We start from the raw sequence: 13,017 nt of genomic DNA, 5'->3' as shown, positions 1-13,017 counted from the left end.
GGATGCCATAGACCCCTCTTTCCCAGCTTCTCTGCCACCACAGTGCGGTGGTGGGCATATTTCAAGATGGCCCCTGGGAGCGAGGCAGGCTCCAGGTGCCTCCTATACATGGAAAGAAAGTGTGCATGGCTCTGTGCAGACAATTGTGTTTACATTCATAGAAACTCACACAGAGACCACTTCATCTTTTTTTAGGGCCTAACAGCCAGCCCCACAGGTGGGTGTCAGGCTGCTGCGGAGAGCAGGCGGGTGACTTTGAAGCTTGGAGTAAATTAGTCATCCTGAGGCCACCAATAATTTGTTTAATCCAACTCTGAGAACGTGTGAAAAACACCATCATCTGAGATGGAGCTGTAGCAGCTGTCAGGGCTTGGACTGGTAGGGACTGTCAGGCCAGGCAAGGCCCAGCTTCTTCTGGAAGCTCCTTCCCTGGATGGCCTCAGTTTCCACTTGGTATCTGGGATTCATGGTCCTCAGTGGCCCTCTCACTGTAAAGGGACTCTCTGGCTCCTGGACAGCCCCAGTCTGACCTGGGGGTTCACTTCTGTCCCCATTTTTCAGAAAGGGAAACTGAGGCCCAGCCCTACTCTCCCTTCTGACCTCATTCTTGCCTCCTCACACAGGCTGTCCCTTCCCTAGCATCATGTGACTCTCAGCCCTTCATTTGCCCCACAACAGTCAGGAATCATCATCCCATTCTTCAGAGCTGGAAATTGAGGCCTGTCCATTGTCCCTGGGGCACCCCCATGGTTAGCCTCTTCCTGACCTCACTGGAAGTCCCTCCCATTCCTGAAAGTGTCCTTGACTACCTGATGTGCCCCATCTGCTTTCTACCCCCTACCCTTGACTTCCCACACTGCTCCAGGTCTTATAGCTTCCATCTCCCCAAGGCAGTGTGACCCAGTGCTTGCATACAGTAAATGCTCAGTAAAGACCTTCTGAGTGAACCAAGGCAGATCTACACAGACCTTCTCTCCTGATTTGGGGGACCTACTCAAAGAGAAACCAGCACACTGGGTTCCTCCAAAACTCGGCCTGGGGCAATGAAAACAACCTTGATTTTTTTTTTTTTTCGCCAAGCAAACTCTATGCAGGTTACACCTCATACTTGACAGAAAACGACACCAACCCCAACATGATTCAAAGAGGAAAAACACTATCTCTCCTGTTGGAGGTGCCAACCCCACCTGTGGTTGTCTCACACCATCTAATAGAAATTAGGGGCGGGGTGTCCTCCCCTGCCCTCCCCCATCCTGGCCAGCAAGTACAGAGTCACTTTTCTTTCATTTTGATGGACTGTACCACCCGCAGGGGGAGGATCAACTTCTTGACAATTAAGTGTTTGGGATAAAAACTCGCCCAGACAGACCAACCCTGGTGCGGACGCCCATTCCCCCTGCCCCGCCCACGTCCGAGGCCCCCACTAGGCCCAGCCAGACGCCCCCGCGCTGTTGTCTTGAACCAGCGGGGCCTGGTGGCCATAGATAAGGACTCTTATCGTTCTTGGCGATCGCCATCCCGCCGACTGGCTCGGAGTTTATCAGAGCTCACATCGACCCGGGCGGGAGGAGAGCTCAGTGGGCCCGGGGAACCAGGGGTCCTGGGCCGCGCTTTGCCCAGCGCTCCCCGCCAGCGCAGCCGGGCCTATCGTCTTAGCCATCTGGCCGGCCAAGGCCGTGCTCCCGCCTCGCCCTCCCCCGCTCCCACGTTTGAAGTTAATAAATGGAAGCGCCTATCGCAGCCGCCATCGGTTACTCGCCTTATCAGCGCGGCACATCTATCTCTGCGCGGAACAAAAGGCGCACAGAGGCGCGGGCAGCTGCGCCCCGGCTTTGGTGAGGGGGATGGGGGCGGCGGCCCCAAGAGCTCTGCCTACTCCCCTCCATACCCGCAGCCTGGTTGCAGGTGAGGCCAGCGTGGCGGGCGCACAGCTGCTACAGTCGCACGCACAGCCACGGGCAGAGGGCAGGCGGGCGGGCGCCGCCGCTTGGTGACAATCAGCGCTCGCATCTTAACGCGCCAAGATCTGCCATAGGGAGGAGGCACCCTGGGCCACAGGCAGCAGGGAGAGCGCCCGGCCCCGCCTCCCAGGCCCGGCCCCCTCCTCTGCCTGGGTCTTGGGAGCGCAGAGGGTGGGCAGAGGGGGCTTGCCCGTGCGCATGCTGCACACTCTGTCCCCGACGCGCACCGCTGTGCCGACCCAACTGGGCCCAGAAGCTCGCCCCACTCTAGGCCTTATCGGCCCTGGCGATCGGTTCCCAACCTGCGATCTCCCTGCCCGCGCTATCTGCATTTCTCATCACGCTGAAACACACACACACACACACACACACATACGCACACACGAGAACAGACCGAACAGTGCCGCACAGGGGAGGAGGGGAAAAAGAAACCAGAGAACGCGCGCAGATCGGGACCTGTGGGCGGTTTTAATACTTAAGTTGACTTGATAGAAGGCGACTTTCTGAAAATAGGTCCCGCTTACACTTTGAGGGAGTCGGATTACGGGAACCCGGATTCATGCTTGTGTTCCTCTCCTCCCAGGGACCTCGGGAGTCACTCCCCCAGGAGTTCGCACATGCGGTCCTGGTGGCAGTAGTCATGTGGACAGAAGTGGCAATGCCCCGGTGCCTTGGGCTGGGCAGAGAGCTGGCCCCGACTACCTGCCCGTCCAGACTGGGAGATACGACCCCCGGAGGAAGTCCCTGCCTCTGCCCAGACCGCTGAAGCACTAAGTAATTATTGTCCTGGGGCGGGGAGCCGCGCTTCCTGTGCACTAGACCGGTTGCTCCTCCCGAAGCTGCCGCGTGGCCCCCGAGAGTGCGGGGCGCTCTTACCGCAGGGGCTTTGGCAGTGTGGACTCAAGGGTCGCTTAGCAACCCCACCCCCAGGAGTGGCCGTCAGGCCCGATGGGCGAGAAACTTGGACATGCACAGAGCCGACTCTGATCCGGGGCGAGTCTCCAGGAGCCCTCTCTCCGATTTGGGGTGGGCGGTTGTGCCATCAGTCACCTGACCGCACCTTCTGCTGCTGGTGCCGCCTTGGTCGGGTCGAACTTCCAGGAGGCTATCTCCCAGCAGGGAAGGCTTGAGTTTGAGACCCCCGGCGACAGGACTCGGGGGTATGAGTAGCTGGACTCGGGGGTATGAGTAGCTGGAGTCGAGCACTCGGGCTGCGGTAGGTGTAGGCCACCCCCACCTCCCTGTAAGCCACGTGGCTCTTTGGCCAGCAGGGGTCTTTGGGCACGGGCCGTCCCCGCCACTTGGCCATGCATTTCCACGAGGCTCCGGGTGTCCCCTCTTCCTCCCAGGTCTCTCTTTCTCCCTCTAGATACAAAGCCTGGGAGAGTCAACTGCTCGAGATAAGATCACAATTTCAGCCCGTCCCGACAGAGCGATCTTATCAGGATGGGACTTGCAGAATGGAATATTTTAAACTTTATCTGAGCTCAGATCGGGGCCGCCTTATCGCCGCACCATCTTGGGGCTGCGGGGGAGGGGTCAGCCGCGAGGTGGGTGCGCCCCAAGCCACCCCGCTCCCGGCCCTCTGGGCGGACACCTCTCCGGGTCGGACCCCCGGTGCCGAGCCGAGACGCAGGGGCCCAGCCCGCGGTGGAGATTAGATTACGGCGCGCTTGGCACAGAGCGCGGGGGACGCGGCGCGGGGTGAAGGTCGGCGGCGCCGCGGGCAGAACGGGGAGGGTGGGCGGCAGGCGGGGGGCGGGCGGGGGCCAGCGGGGGTCGCGGACCGCGAACCGACGGGCAAAGTTTGACTCACGCTTGATTTGCCGGGGATTGCTCTGTTTCCTTCTGGACATGTCTCCGACGCCGCGTGCCCTCCCGGCGACCGCCTCTAGCCCCTGGCGGGCGGCGGCGGGCGGCGGGGGCGCGGCGGAACCGTGGAACGGCTCATGCCCCCGGCCCTCGGGCTCCAGGGCGTCCCGGCCCGCGCCCCCAGCCCGCCGCGGCCGGCCCGGAGCTGCTGCGGAGGCGGGAGGCTCGGCCCTGCGCTGCAAGCGCGCGGACCGCCGGGGGCGGCGGGCGGCGGGCTGCTGCCAGTCCTCGGCTCCCGCGCAGACACCGCCGCCGCCGCCGCCGCCGCCGCTCAGCTTTTCTCAATGGAACCTGCAGGCAGCGCGCGGCGAACCTGGCGGCTTGGACCCGGGTGCTCTGGGAGGGCGGGCCGGTGGGGGCGGGGCCTTCTCGTCACCTTTGCCGCGCCTCTAAGCCCGCCCCGCCGCGCTGGCTCCGCCCCCGGAGCAGAGTACCCGCCCCGATCTACTCAGAGGTGGCCCCGCCCCTCTCTCGGCGCTGCGGCTCGGCCCCTGCGCTGCGGCCCCGCCTTCACCGCCCCGCCCCGCCCCTGAGGCCCAGCCCACTGTCCTGGGTAGACTTCTGGCTCTGTACTCGACACCTCCTTCAACTCTGAAGCTTTGTCCCGAGGCCTCTCTGGGACTCTGCGACCTATTCTGTCTCGCCGCGCACACGGCACTTTAACCTGCCGTGTTCCAGGCCTCTCTGGACTGGCCCCTCAGCGCCAGCCCTGCCCCCAAGCTTGACTGGACCAGATTGGGGCCCCGGACGCTGAGGCCCTGCCCTATCTCCGCTCCACCTCCGCCCCAGCGGTCCGGCTCCTCCCTCGCTCCGCCCCAGTTTCCCATGGCTCCGCCCCCTACGCTGTTATTCCGCTCCTAGATACTGGGTCCTGTTCCGAAGACCCGGGCTCACAAGCCCTCCTTTGCCCTCGGGAAGTCGCCAGTGAGGGGTCAGGGAGCTCAATGCCTGACACCTCACATTTCTCTTGGGCCCAATCTGAGAGCCACCTCTGGCCGGTATGGGCTTCCGTCCAAATCTTTGGTGGAAGCAGCATCCCCGGGATCCGCCACCGCGGTGGCTGAGACCCCCAGATGGAGAGAGGGGACCTCGGGTCCTCCTCCTTCTCCCTTGTGCTGAGACCTGGCAGGAAATCTGGGAAAACGCGGAAGTTAGGGGCCTGTCTCTGCACCCCTTTCCAAGCAGCCCCCTGGCATCACCCCTCGGAGCCTCTCCTCCGCGGGGCGCCCCTCTTGGAGCCCAGGAAGAAGGCCCTTCAGCAGGCTGAGTGAACCCCCACACCCCTTGCCTCCTGTGCAGTACGAAGGGAGCGAGGGTCCCAGGGTCAGTACTGTCTGTTCCAGTCCTGGAAATGGAGACGACCCTCCTGTCCTTTGGGATATGTTCATGGGATCCCAGAGGCACCCCATTTCCAGTGAGTCTTGCTCAAAGTCACACAGCATTAGCGTTGCCCCGGGAGCACAATTGTGTTATTTTAATATTCTTGGCCTGAATTTGGTGTCTGCCCCCTCTCTCCTATATTCACAAGAAATAGGAAGTAGGGCACCAGAGCTACCAGCAAGGGTTTTTGCAGAGTCCCACCCATCTGACAGCAGATAGTCATCATCACTGTCATATGCAGAGGCTGGCTGAGTGCTAAGCTCTCTGCCTGTGAGATGCCACCCACCCCCCTTCTGACTCCTGTTACCTTTGCCCCCACTCCATGGATAAGGAAAAACCTGGGCACTCTCTCCTGCCCTACCACTACTCTCAGGGGTGTCTCTGGGTAGTAGAGTGGCAGGTAGGGCAGAAAGCTGAGGTCCACCCCTGGGACCATCCACTGCCACCAGACAGATGGGAACACTAAGGCTAGGAGACCAAGAAACCTGCCCAGGGTCACACAGCTCCCTATGCAGGACCAGAGGGTACAGCCTTCCAACAGCTGCCTCATTCTGTATCGCCTCACTGGGGAGCATGGGGTCTATAGGCTGGCTGGTTCACTCAGCCCAAGGCTCCCACAATGTTTGTCAACTGCATGAGGCACTCTACATGTCTGTGCTTCCCACTGAGCTTTATTGCCTTCCCAAAGATGGGGACTTGGGAGTCAGAGGGCTTCCTGGAGGAAGTGTCCGAATCTCCATGAACCCCCAGGTTGGTACTGCTGAAATGGCTGGACACCTGTGTTAAAGAGAATTCTGATTGTCAGCAGGAGAAAGGACCATGATTAGTGATATCTGTCTAAGGTGCTGCATGAGAAGGTAAGCATCACTTTGGCCACTTCTTTGCCCATAAGAAGGCCCTGAGAGGAGAAACACACTCAAATCACCCAGAGACTTAGGGGAAGAGGTAGGTCAGAAACAGAACCTGCTGACCAGGACTGGCTACATCATTTTTTGGGCCCAGTGCAAAATGAAAGTGTGGGATCCTTTGTTCAAAAATTGAGAATTTCAGGGCAGCAACAATGGAGTGTTAAACCAAGTGTGGGACCTTCCCAAATGCTGTCTCCATGCACCTGCACAGGCCACAGGCCCATGAAGTGCCATAATAGCCCTGGACGCAGATGAGAACTGCTTCTGGAGCACTTTCCTTCTATGCTTTGCCCCTCAATCTGCCCTTCAGGGGATATTTTTACTCCCATTATACAGAAGAGGAAACTGCTTTGTTGACTATCAGTGGCAATGCCACGGGACCTGAACACACTACTGGCCTTCAGAGGAGGTTGGTTGATAATAAAGGTAAAGTGAGGAAAGAGGAGCAAGAAATGTTGTTGAAAGGAAGACCTGGGTGAGTCCAGAGTGAGAGTGACTGCCTCTGCCTGGGGAAGTCAGGGAAGGCTGTAAGGAGGAGGTGACATCTGAATGGGGCTTTGCAGCAGTTCCCTAATCAGGTGCTGTGGAGCTGGGAGGGGCTTTGCTTAAAGCTGGGCTGCCTGACCATGGTCTGGTTTGTTCCCTGCTTCCTGGATTCCAAGGCTAATAGCAGGCTACCTGGAGGTCCCCCAGGAGGCTCTAAGGGTGTCTGGGCCCAGGAAAGGCTCCTGAGCATGGCTCTTTCCTGGACACCCAGTCTAGGGGTGATGCCATCATTGTATCACCAGCATTTTCTAAGCCCTTCCTTTGGGCTGGTTCATATTATCTCATGAGGTCCTTGTGCAACCCTCTGCTGGTTACACCCATCAGGGTCACCCTCAGCAGAAAGTGTCAGAGCTGGGCCTGGGACACAGTGTTCAAGGCTGTTGTGGTAGTGATGAAGACACTAAGGCTCAGAGTGGTCCTTCAGCTCAGAAGCAGCAGAGCTTCCTGTAACCCCAGACAGGCTAACTCCAGAGCCCATGTGTTTAACCCTGGCCTGGGAGTTTGAAGAACTGGGTAGGAATCTTGTCTCTGCCACTTTAGAAGGTGTGACCTGAGCAAGTCCTAAACCAATTTGGTTCTTGGTTTTCTCCCCGGTAAAGGTGGTGGCCCCTGACCCCTCAGGACTCCTCTAGCTTTGATGCCATTGTGGTTCTGGGCTCATGTCTGGTCTACCTCTGGTCTCTCTGACCTGTGGGATGGCAGTCTGTGGGCATGCCCTGCCCCAGGAGTGTGGCCCAGGGCTGGGAAGTTGCTGTGGGTGGGGGATGGAGATAATTGTGGCTCCTCCCCCATGCCAGACCCTGAACTAATTGTGGGGCTATGACAAAGGGAGCCACAGAATGTTCTAGAAACTTAAGCTGGCCGCTGAAGAATGAAGAGGGTGTTCAAGAAAGAGTGATGGGAGAAGGGTGTTCTCAGCTAAGGGAAGAGCAGGTGTAAAGTGGGGGTGGGGGGGCTGAGTGTGGGGTCTCAAATGCCTGGGGCTGCAGCAGATTATGGGGCAGAGCAGGTCCTGAGGCCAGGCTAGATGAAAGGCTACAGGGCACCATGCCCACCAAGAGGCCTCTTTCTGTTTCACTGTCTCCCCAGTGTTTATAATTTCACCTCCTTATAGCTCCAGAATGCCCCCTGAGACACTGCCACCACGCCATTGTGCTCCAGGCCTACCTCACCCACTACTCTAACCGTTGCTGCCCCCACCACTGGTCCTCCAAGGCCACTTCTACCCCTGCTGCTGGTAATAACCTCTACCTTGCTCTTACCCTTTTTTCTGAACCTCCTTGTATATGGGTCCAGGTGTCCTGCAGGCTGAGCCTTTGCTCCAGCTTGTGGCAACCAGAGTGGCCTCTTCCACAGCACTCAGAGCTCTGTCATCCTACACTAGCAGCCTTGAGAGTCATGTCATGGAGGGTTCCTAGGTGCCAGGCCCTGTGCTGAGCACTAACATAGGTTGATGCACTGTCTGCTCATAATGGCTCTCTGAAGGACTGTTAGAATTTTCATTTGCCGGATGAGTAAATTGAAGCTCAGAGAAGTGAAGTCACTTCCCCAAGGCCACACAGTAGGTAAGTGGCAGAGCTGGATTCTCCCTAGGTAATACACACCCTCTGCTCCAGGATGAATACCGGTTGCTGCGTTGGAGGGAACAGAGCCCAGTCTGTCCATGGACCCTGCCTAGGGAAGGCCTTGCTACCCTCCCCAACCCCCCACTTCCTCCTGCCGGTCAGTCCAAGGCCTGGGAGTCTCTGGGCAGCTGCGTCAGGGGCCTATCCTGACATTCATCAACACTGGCTCTGTGAAGGGTTTAATTAACTTCCTGTTTCAATGGGGGGGATAATGAGTTTTAAGCACCACATGACTCCATAAGGAGGTCAAAAGGCAGCAAGGATGTCAAAATAAATTAAGTTAGGAATCAGGAGACTGCCTGTGAAAAGGGCAGAGCAGGATCTAGCCCAGAGACAACTGGATGCTGCCTGGGCCACCCTAGGAAGATGGGAGCAGGTGGGAGCAGGTGGGAGCAGGTGAGAGCAGGTGGGTGGGCTGCTGCCTTGGCTGTCCCCATTGTGGATGGGTGGCTCTGGCCTTGGAGACTGGGCTCAGTCTGCAGCCAGGGATTCCATCTGGGGGACAGTAGCGTCAGCCTGGGACCATGCCAGATAAGCCCCTTCTCCTGGGCATGGAAGTCCTCTATAAAGCCAACATCTTAACAAGCCACACCTTCTGATATCCTGAGACACAAAGGCTGTTGCCTGGAGACTGTCCTAGGTCTTTGGGTATTAGCTAGAGCCACACTTTCATGCAGCTTCCCAAGTGTGGCCCATTGACCCCGCGTGGCAAGGCGGTACAGGGAGCAAATATTATCTAGAAGGAAGTATTATCTGGACATTTCCCAACTCTGAGAGCTAGGGTCACGTGGCTATATCACCAGATAGGAAATGCATACTTACACACAGGAAGACTTCCTTTCTTTCTTTCTCCTTCTTTTTCCCCTGCTCACTTCCCCCCTCCACCCCAGTTCCGTACCCTCCTCCACTCCCAGCAATTGGCCCTGCTCCCTTCTCTCCTCCCTTCTTCCCACCTACAAACTTGTATTGAGCTCCTACTTTAGGCACTAAGGGTAAAAACGATAAACACACACGACACATACTGAGAGTCCCCTAGCAGGATGACAGTAGCCACAATTAAGGAGTAGGCTCTGGGGCACACCAGAAGGTTGAATGTGTTGTGAAACAGGGTGGGGGTCTGCAGGGGCTCTGGGGGTGCAGCTGCCACCTTAAACAGGTGTCTGGGGAGGCTCCAGAGAGGAAGTGTTGTTTGAGTACAGACCTGAAGGAGGAGCCAAGTTCGTGCTGGGGTGCAGAGCAGTGAGATCCACCAGCCCAGCCATGACACTGAGGCCTAAGGGTGTCTCTGAGTGTCATGGCTGGAAGGGTTTTTGGTGATCGTTGTGCCCATTTAATGTGTGGGAAAACTGAAGTGCCGAGGTTAGTGATGAGCCTCAGGTCCGCCTCCCACCCCAGAGCCTGGACATCCTTGGTGCCTATGGCCTGGTCCCCCTCCTAGGCCCCTGACATGGATCTGAGGGTCTTTTGGCAGGACAGGCCTGTGTGTTGTTTTCTCATGCCCAGCTAATCCCTGGCCTGGCCATCGGGAGGCCCAGTCCTGTCTCCTCTCTGCCAGGGGGCTCTGGGGAGGAGGCTCGTGGCCTTGAGCTGCGGCCCACAAGGCCACACCAGTCAGTCAGTGAGGTAGACAGGGCCCTGTGGGAAAGGGGCCATGGCCTTGCGCATCCAGACTCAGAGTGGGTGGGGGAGAGAGGTGACTCCAAGGGGCCCCGCATGGATCCGTGGGGCTGCCACTCCCACAGCAGCAGGTCCTCAGGCCCTGAGGGCAGGCTTCTGCAAGAAATGTGCTACCCCCACGTGGGACAGGCAGGAAAATGGGAGTCAGGGGGCCTCAGGGCTGAGTTTTCAGAGCCTGCATGCAGCATATTCACAGGTGACGTGGGTAGGACAAACAGAACTCCTCATGGGGGACGCTTCAAGGAATTCTGACATTGGCCACTCCTGAGGTGCAAGATTTGCACTGCTTCTCTGAGGCCAGCTCTGTCAGATCCTTTCCATTGGATTCTTCCCACTGTGTGAACCTGGCCATCTACACATTTTCTGGGGAGACTGGGCTCTCTAAGGTGTTTGTGGCCCCAGAGGTTGAAGGAAGCCCACTTTAAGTAACATTTTCCAGCCAGTTCCCCAGGTAGATGTGCCCAGCAAAGCCCCATCTTTATGAGGTCTGGAGGGATGGAGGCTGGCCTGCCACTCCACCACCAGCTGCTCTCCCTTTTGCTGACCTGACCACCCAAGAGCAAGCACACAAGAGCTTCTCTCCTACTCTTCCAGCCTGTCCCCTCCACCTGTACCTCCTCACTTGGTCCCAGGCACCATCTTATCTCCTGCTTGTCTCTGGACTGGTAGGGCCGAGAAGTCATTGGGGTCAGGCTTTGGGACCTACTAGAGGATGCAGTTGAATAATACAGCCATTTACGTGGCCTTCTACTAGTTCCTGGAGGAGCCCACAGGCTTTGTAGATGGTGAGCCAGGGCAGAAGTGACCTTGCCTGATGACACCCAGGGGTGAGTGAGGGGCTGTGTCCCATTTTCTCAGCTGCAGGACAGCTGGACGCTTCCTTGGGTCCTCAGGGAGCACTGGCCCTGCTCCTGCCCAAACCCTGTTCCATATTATCCAGCCCACTCCATGGCTGTAACAGGCCCTTTGGGATGCCTTCCTGGGGACCTTTCATGGGCCAGGTGCCCTTAGGTGTACCTACAGTCACTCAAGTCTCATTGTGTCTAGGCAAGTCCCATGTTTGCCCATGTGTGGGGGCTGTGTGCCATGTTGGTGTGTGTAGTAAGGCTGTGGAGAGGTGCACATGCATGTACAATAAGCGTGAGTTTCTGAACCTGTTGGTGAGGTAGAGGGGCAGGGGTGGGGGGGAGGGTGCTATGGCACATGTCTGTCATGTTTGCACACGAAAGCTGTGGGTAACTCCAGGCCTGGAGTTTAGCTGCCCTGCCCAGGTGCCCAGCCTATCTGGATGAATGCTGCCACCTGCTGGCCAGTCAGGCATATCCATGTGAGGGGGTTGGCTCTGGCCGCAGAGAGGGCTATGGCCAAAGGAGTGGAGTGGCTTGCTCATGGCAGTCCCAGGGCAGACTGTAGCCATGGTGGATCCCCAGATGATGTGAGCATCAGCACCCCAAGGGCACATGACATTTCAGAGTGGTGGCCTGCCCCAGAGCATCTGATCACAATCTGGGGCTGAGCCTGGAAAGTTCACCATGTTCCCAGGTGATGTGGATGCTACTGGCCCCAGGCCCTGCGAGGGATGGTGGGCTAAATGGAGGCCACCCAGGAATGAGAGCACCTAGTCCTGCAGATCCTCTGGACCCCGTGGGTCTCCATGCCAAGTCCATAAGAGAGCCTTTTTCAAACATGGCTCAAACTCACCCACCCCAACCTCACCCCCTCTGTCTTTTGTGTGGCACTCAAGGCCCTCTCCATCCCTGATCTCCAATCCTGCCTGAGACCATGCTACTCGCCCCCCCCACCCCCCCAGCCCTGGACCCCAAGGGACCAAAGCCCTGCTCCTGATAGAATCTGTTTGGAGGCCTCTGAGGGTGGGAGCTGCGTCTGGTTCATTTCCCAGTGCAGAATAGGTGGGTAAGTGGGAGATGGATGGCTAGGCCCCCTCACTGAGTCCCTCATGGCTGCTCACTTGGGGCCAGGAGTACACCAATAGGAGGAACTAAAACGAGGGAGAGGACCTAGGAAGGGCGTCCCCGGTGGAGGGAACCGCACAGGCAAGGGTCTGGCAGGATGAAGGTGAGCCCAACAGGCAGGGGAGTGTAGGTGGGGCAGGGGCCCTGTGGGCTTGGACAGAAGTGATGAGACCCCAGTTACAGTTTCACATGTAAGACTGCTTTTGTTGTGGAAAGGGCTTAGTGAGGCTCTCCCACTCTCCCCAGCAGGCTGGGGGCTCTGCCCTGAGCAGCTCCCTTCATGCCTGGGCCCAAGTAACCATCGGGGGTAGGACCTGAAGGGTCCCTGACTGGACAGCCTCACCTGCCCTCCAGGAACTTGTCCCAGGCACTGGAGTCTTTGAGGGGATCTTCAGAACATGGTGGGCTCTGGGATTCTGAGCCTGTGGTGGGGGAGGGTCTCCTGGTTTCACCCCTCATACTACCTCAGATGACTTCCCATGTCCCTAAACCTAGCTGCATTAACGATTTCCTGTCTCTCCCGCTCTGCTCCCTAAGGGCCCCAGACCAGAGCTGTGAAGCTTTTGAAACACAGTGAGGCTGCCCTACTGCCTTATCTGCATGGTGTTAACCATGGAGAGGATTGTGGGACTGCTTTGCCGCTTGGGGGAAGATCTACAGGGCCAGGTAGCCCTGGTGACAGGACAAAAGTGGCAGCTAAAGCTGACACTTCCTGACCTTATCTGGGCAGGCAGGTCAGGGCTGGTTGGAGGACAGATGCCACACAGCAGAGGCTTTCTGTGAAAATAATGGGAATATATTTGATGGGATGAGTTTGCTGTGATTTGTACAGTACAGCCTCAGAGTTCCCCTATGGTTTATTTATCAGCACTAAAGAGGCATTCTGAGTGACATACAACACCTTCCAGAAAGGAGATTTGGGCTTGATTTGGTCTCTTTCAAAATACCAAATAAAAACTTGTGACATGTACCTTGCACCCAAAGTAAAAATGAAAAAAAGAGAAACAAACCATGAACCTCAGACACCTAAGAACAGAAGGAAGCTTCTCCCACTCTCCTACCCTCTTCAAAGACA

At 57.6% G+C, this 13,017-nt stretch overlaps 1 protein-coding gene across 5 annotated transcripts in view; it reads right to left on the bottom strand.

The window, feature by feature from the left end:
• Positions 1–4,146, bottom strand: part of ZFPM1 (zinc finger protein, FOG family member 1) — a 74,269-nt gene extending 70,123 nt beyond the window's left edge. For 2 of the 5 annotated variants that reach the window (XM_090259631.1, XM_090259632.1), the window contains exon 1: positions 3,778–4,146. In XM_090259631.1, the coding sequence (XP_090115757.1) occupies positions 3,778–3,817 (40 nt within the window). In that variant the 5' untranslated portion in view covers positions 3,818–4,146. The remainder of the gene's footprint in view (positions 1–3,777) is intronic. The other 3 variants (XM_090259635.1, XM_090259636.1, XM_090259634.1) reach the window with 2 other exon arrangements.
• Between the last annotated feature and the right edge of the window lie 8,871 nt (positions 4,147–13,017).

The sequence above is a fragment of the Furipterus horrens genome, unplaced genomic scaffold (assembly GCF_987537825.1).
Source record: "Furipterus horrens unplaced genomic scaffold, mFurHor1.1.pri manual_scaffold_13, whole genome shotgun sequence".
In the NCBI taxonomy this organism is placed as follows: domain Eukaryota; kingdom Metazoa; phylum Chordata; class Mammalia; order Chiroptera; family Furipteridae; genus Furipterus; species Furipterus horrens.
The sequence above is the reverse complement of the archived record's forward strand: the minus strand, read 5'-3'. Positions and strand labels throughout refer to the sequence as shown.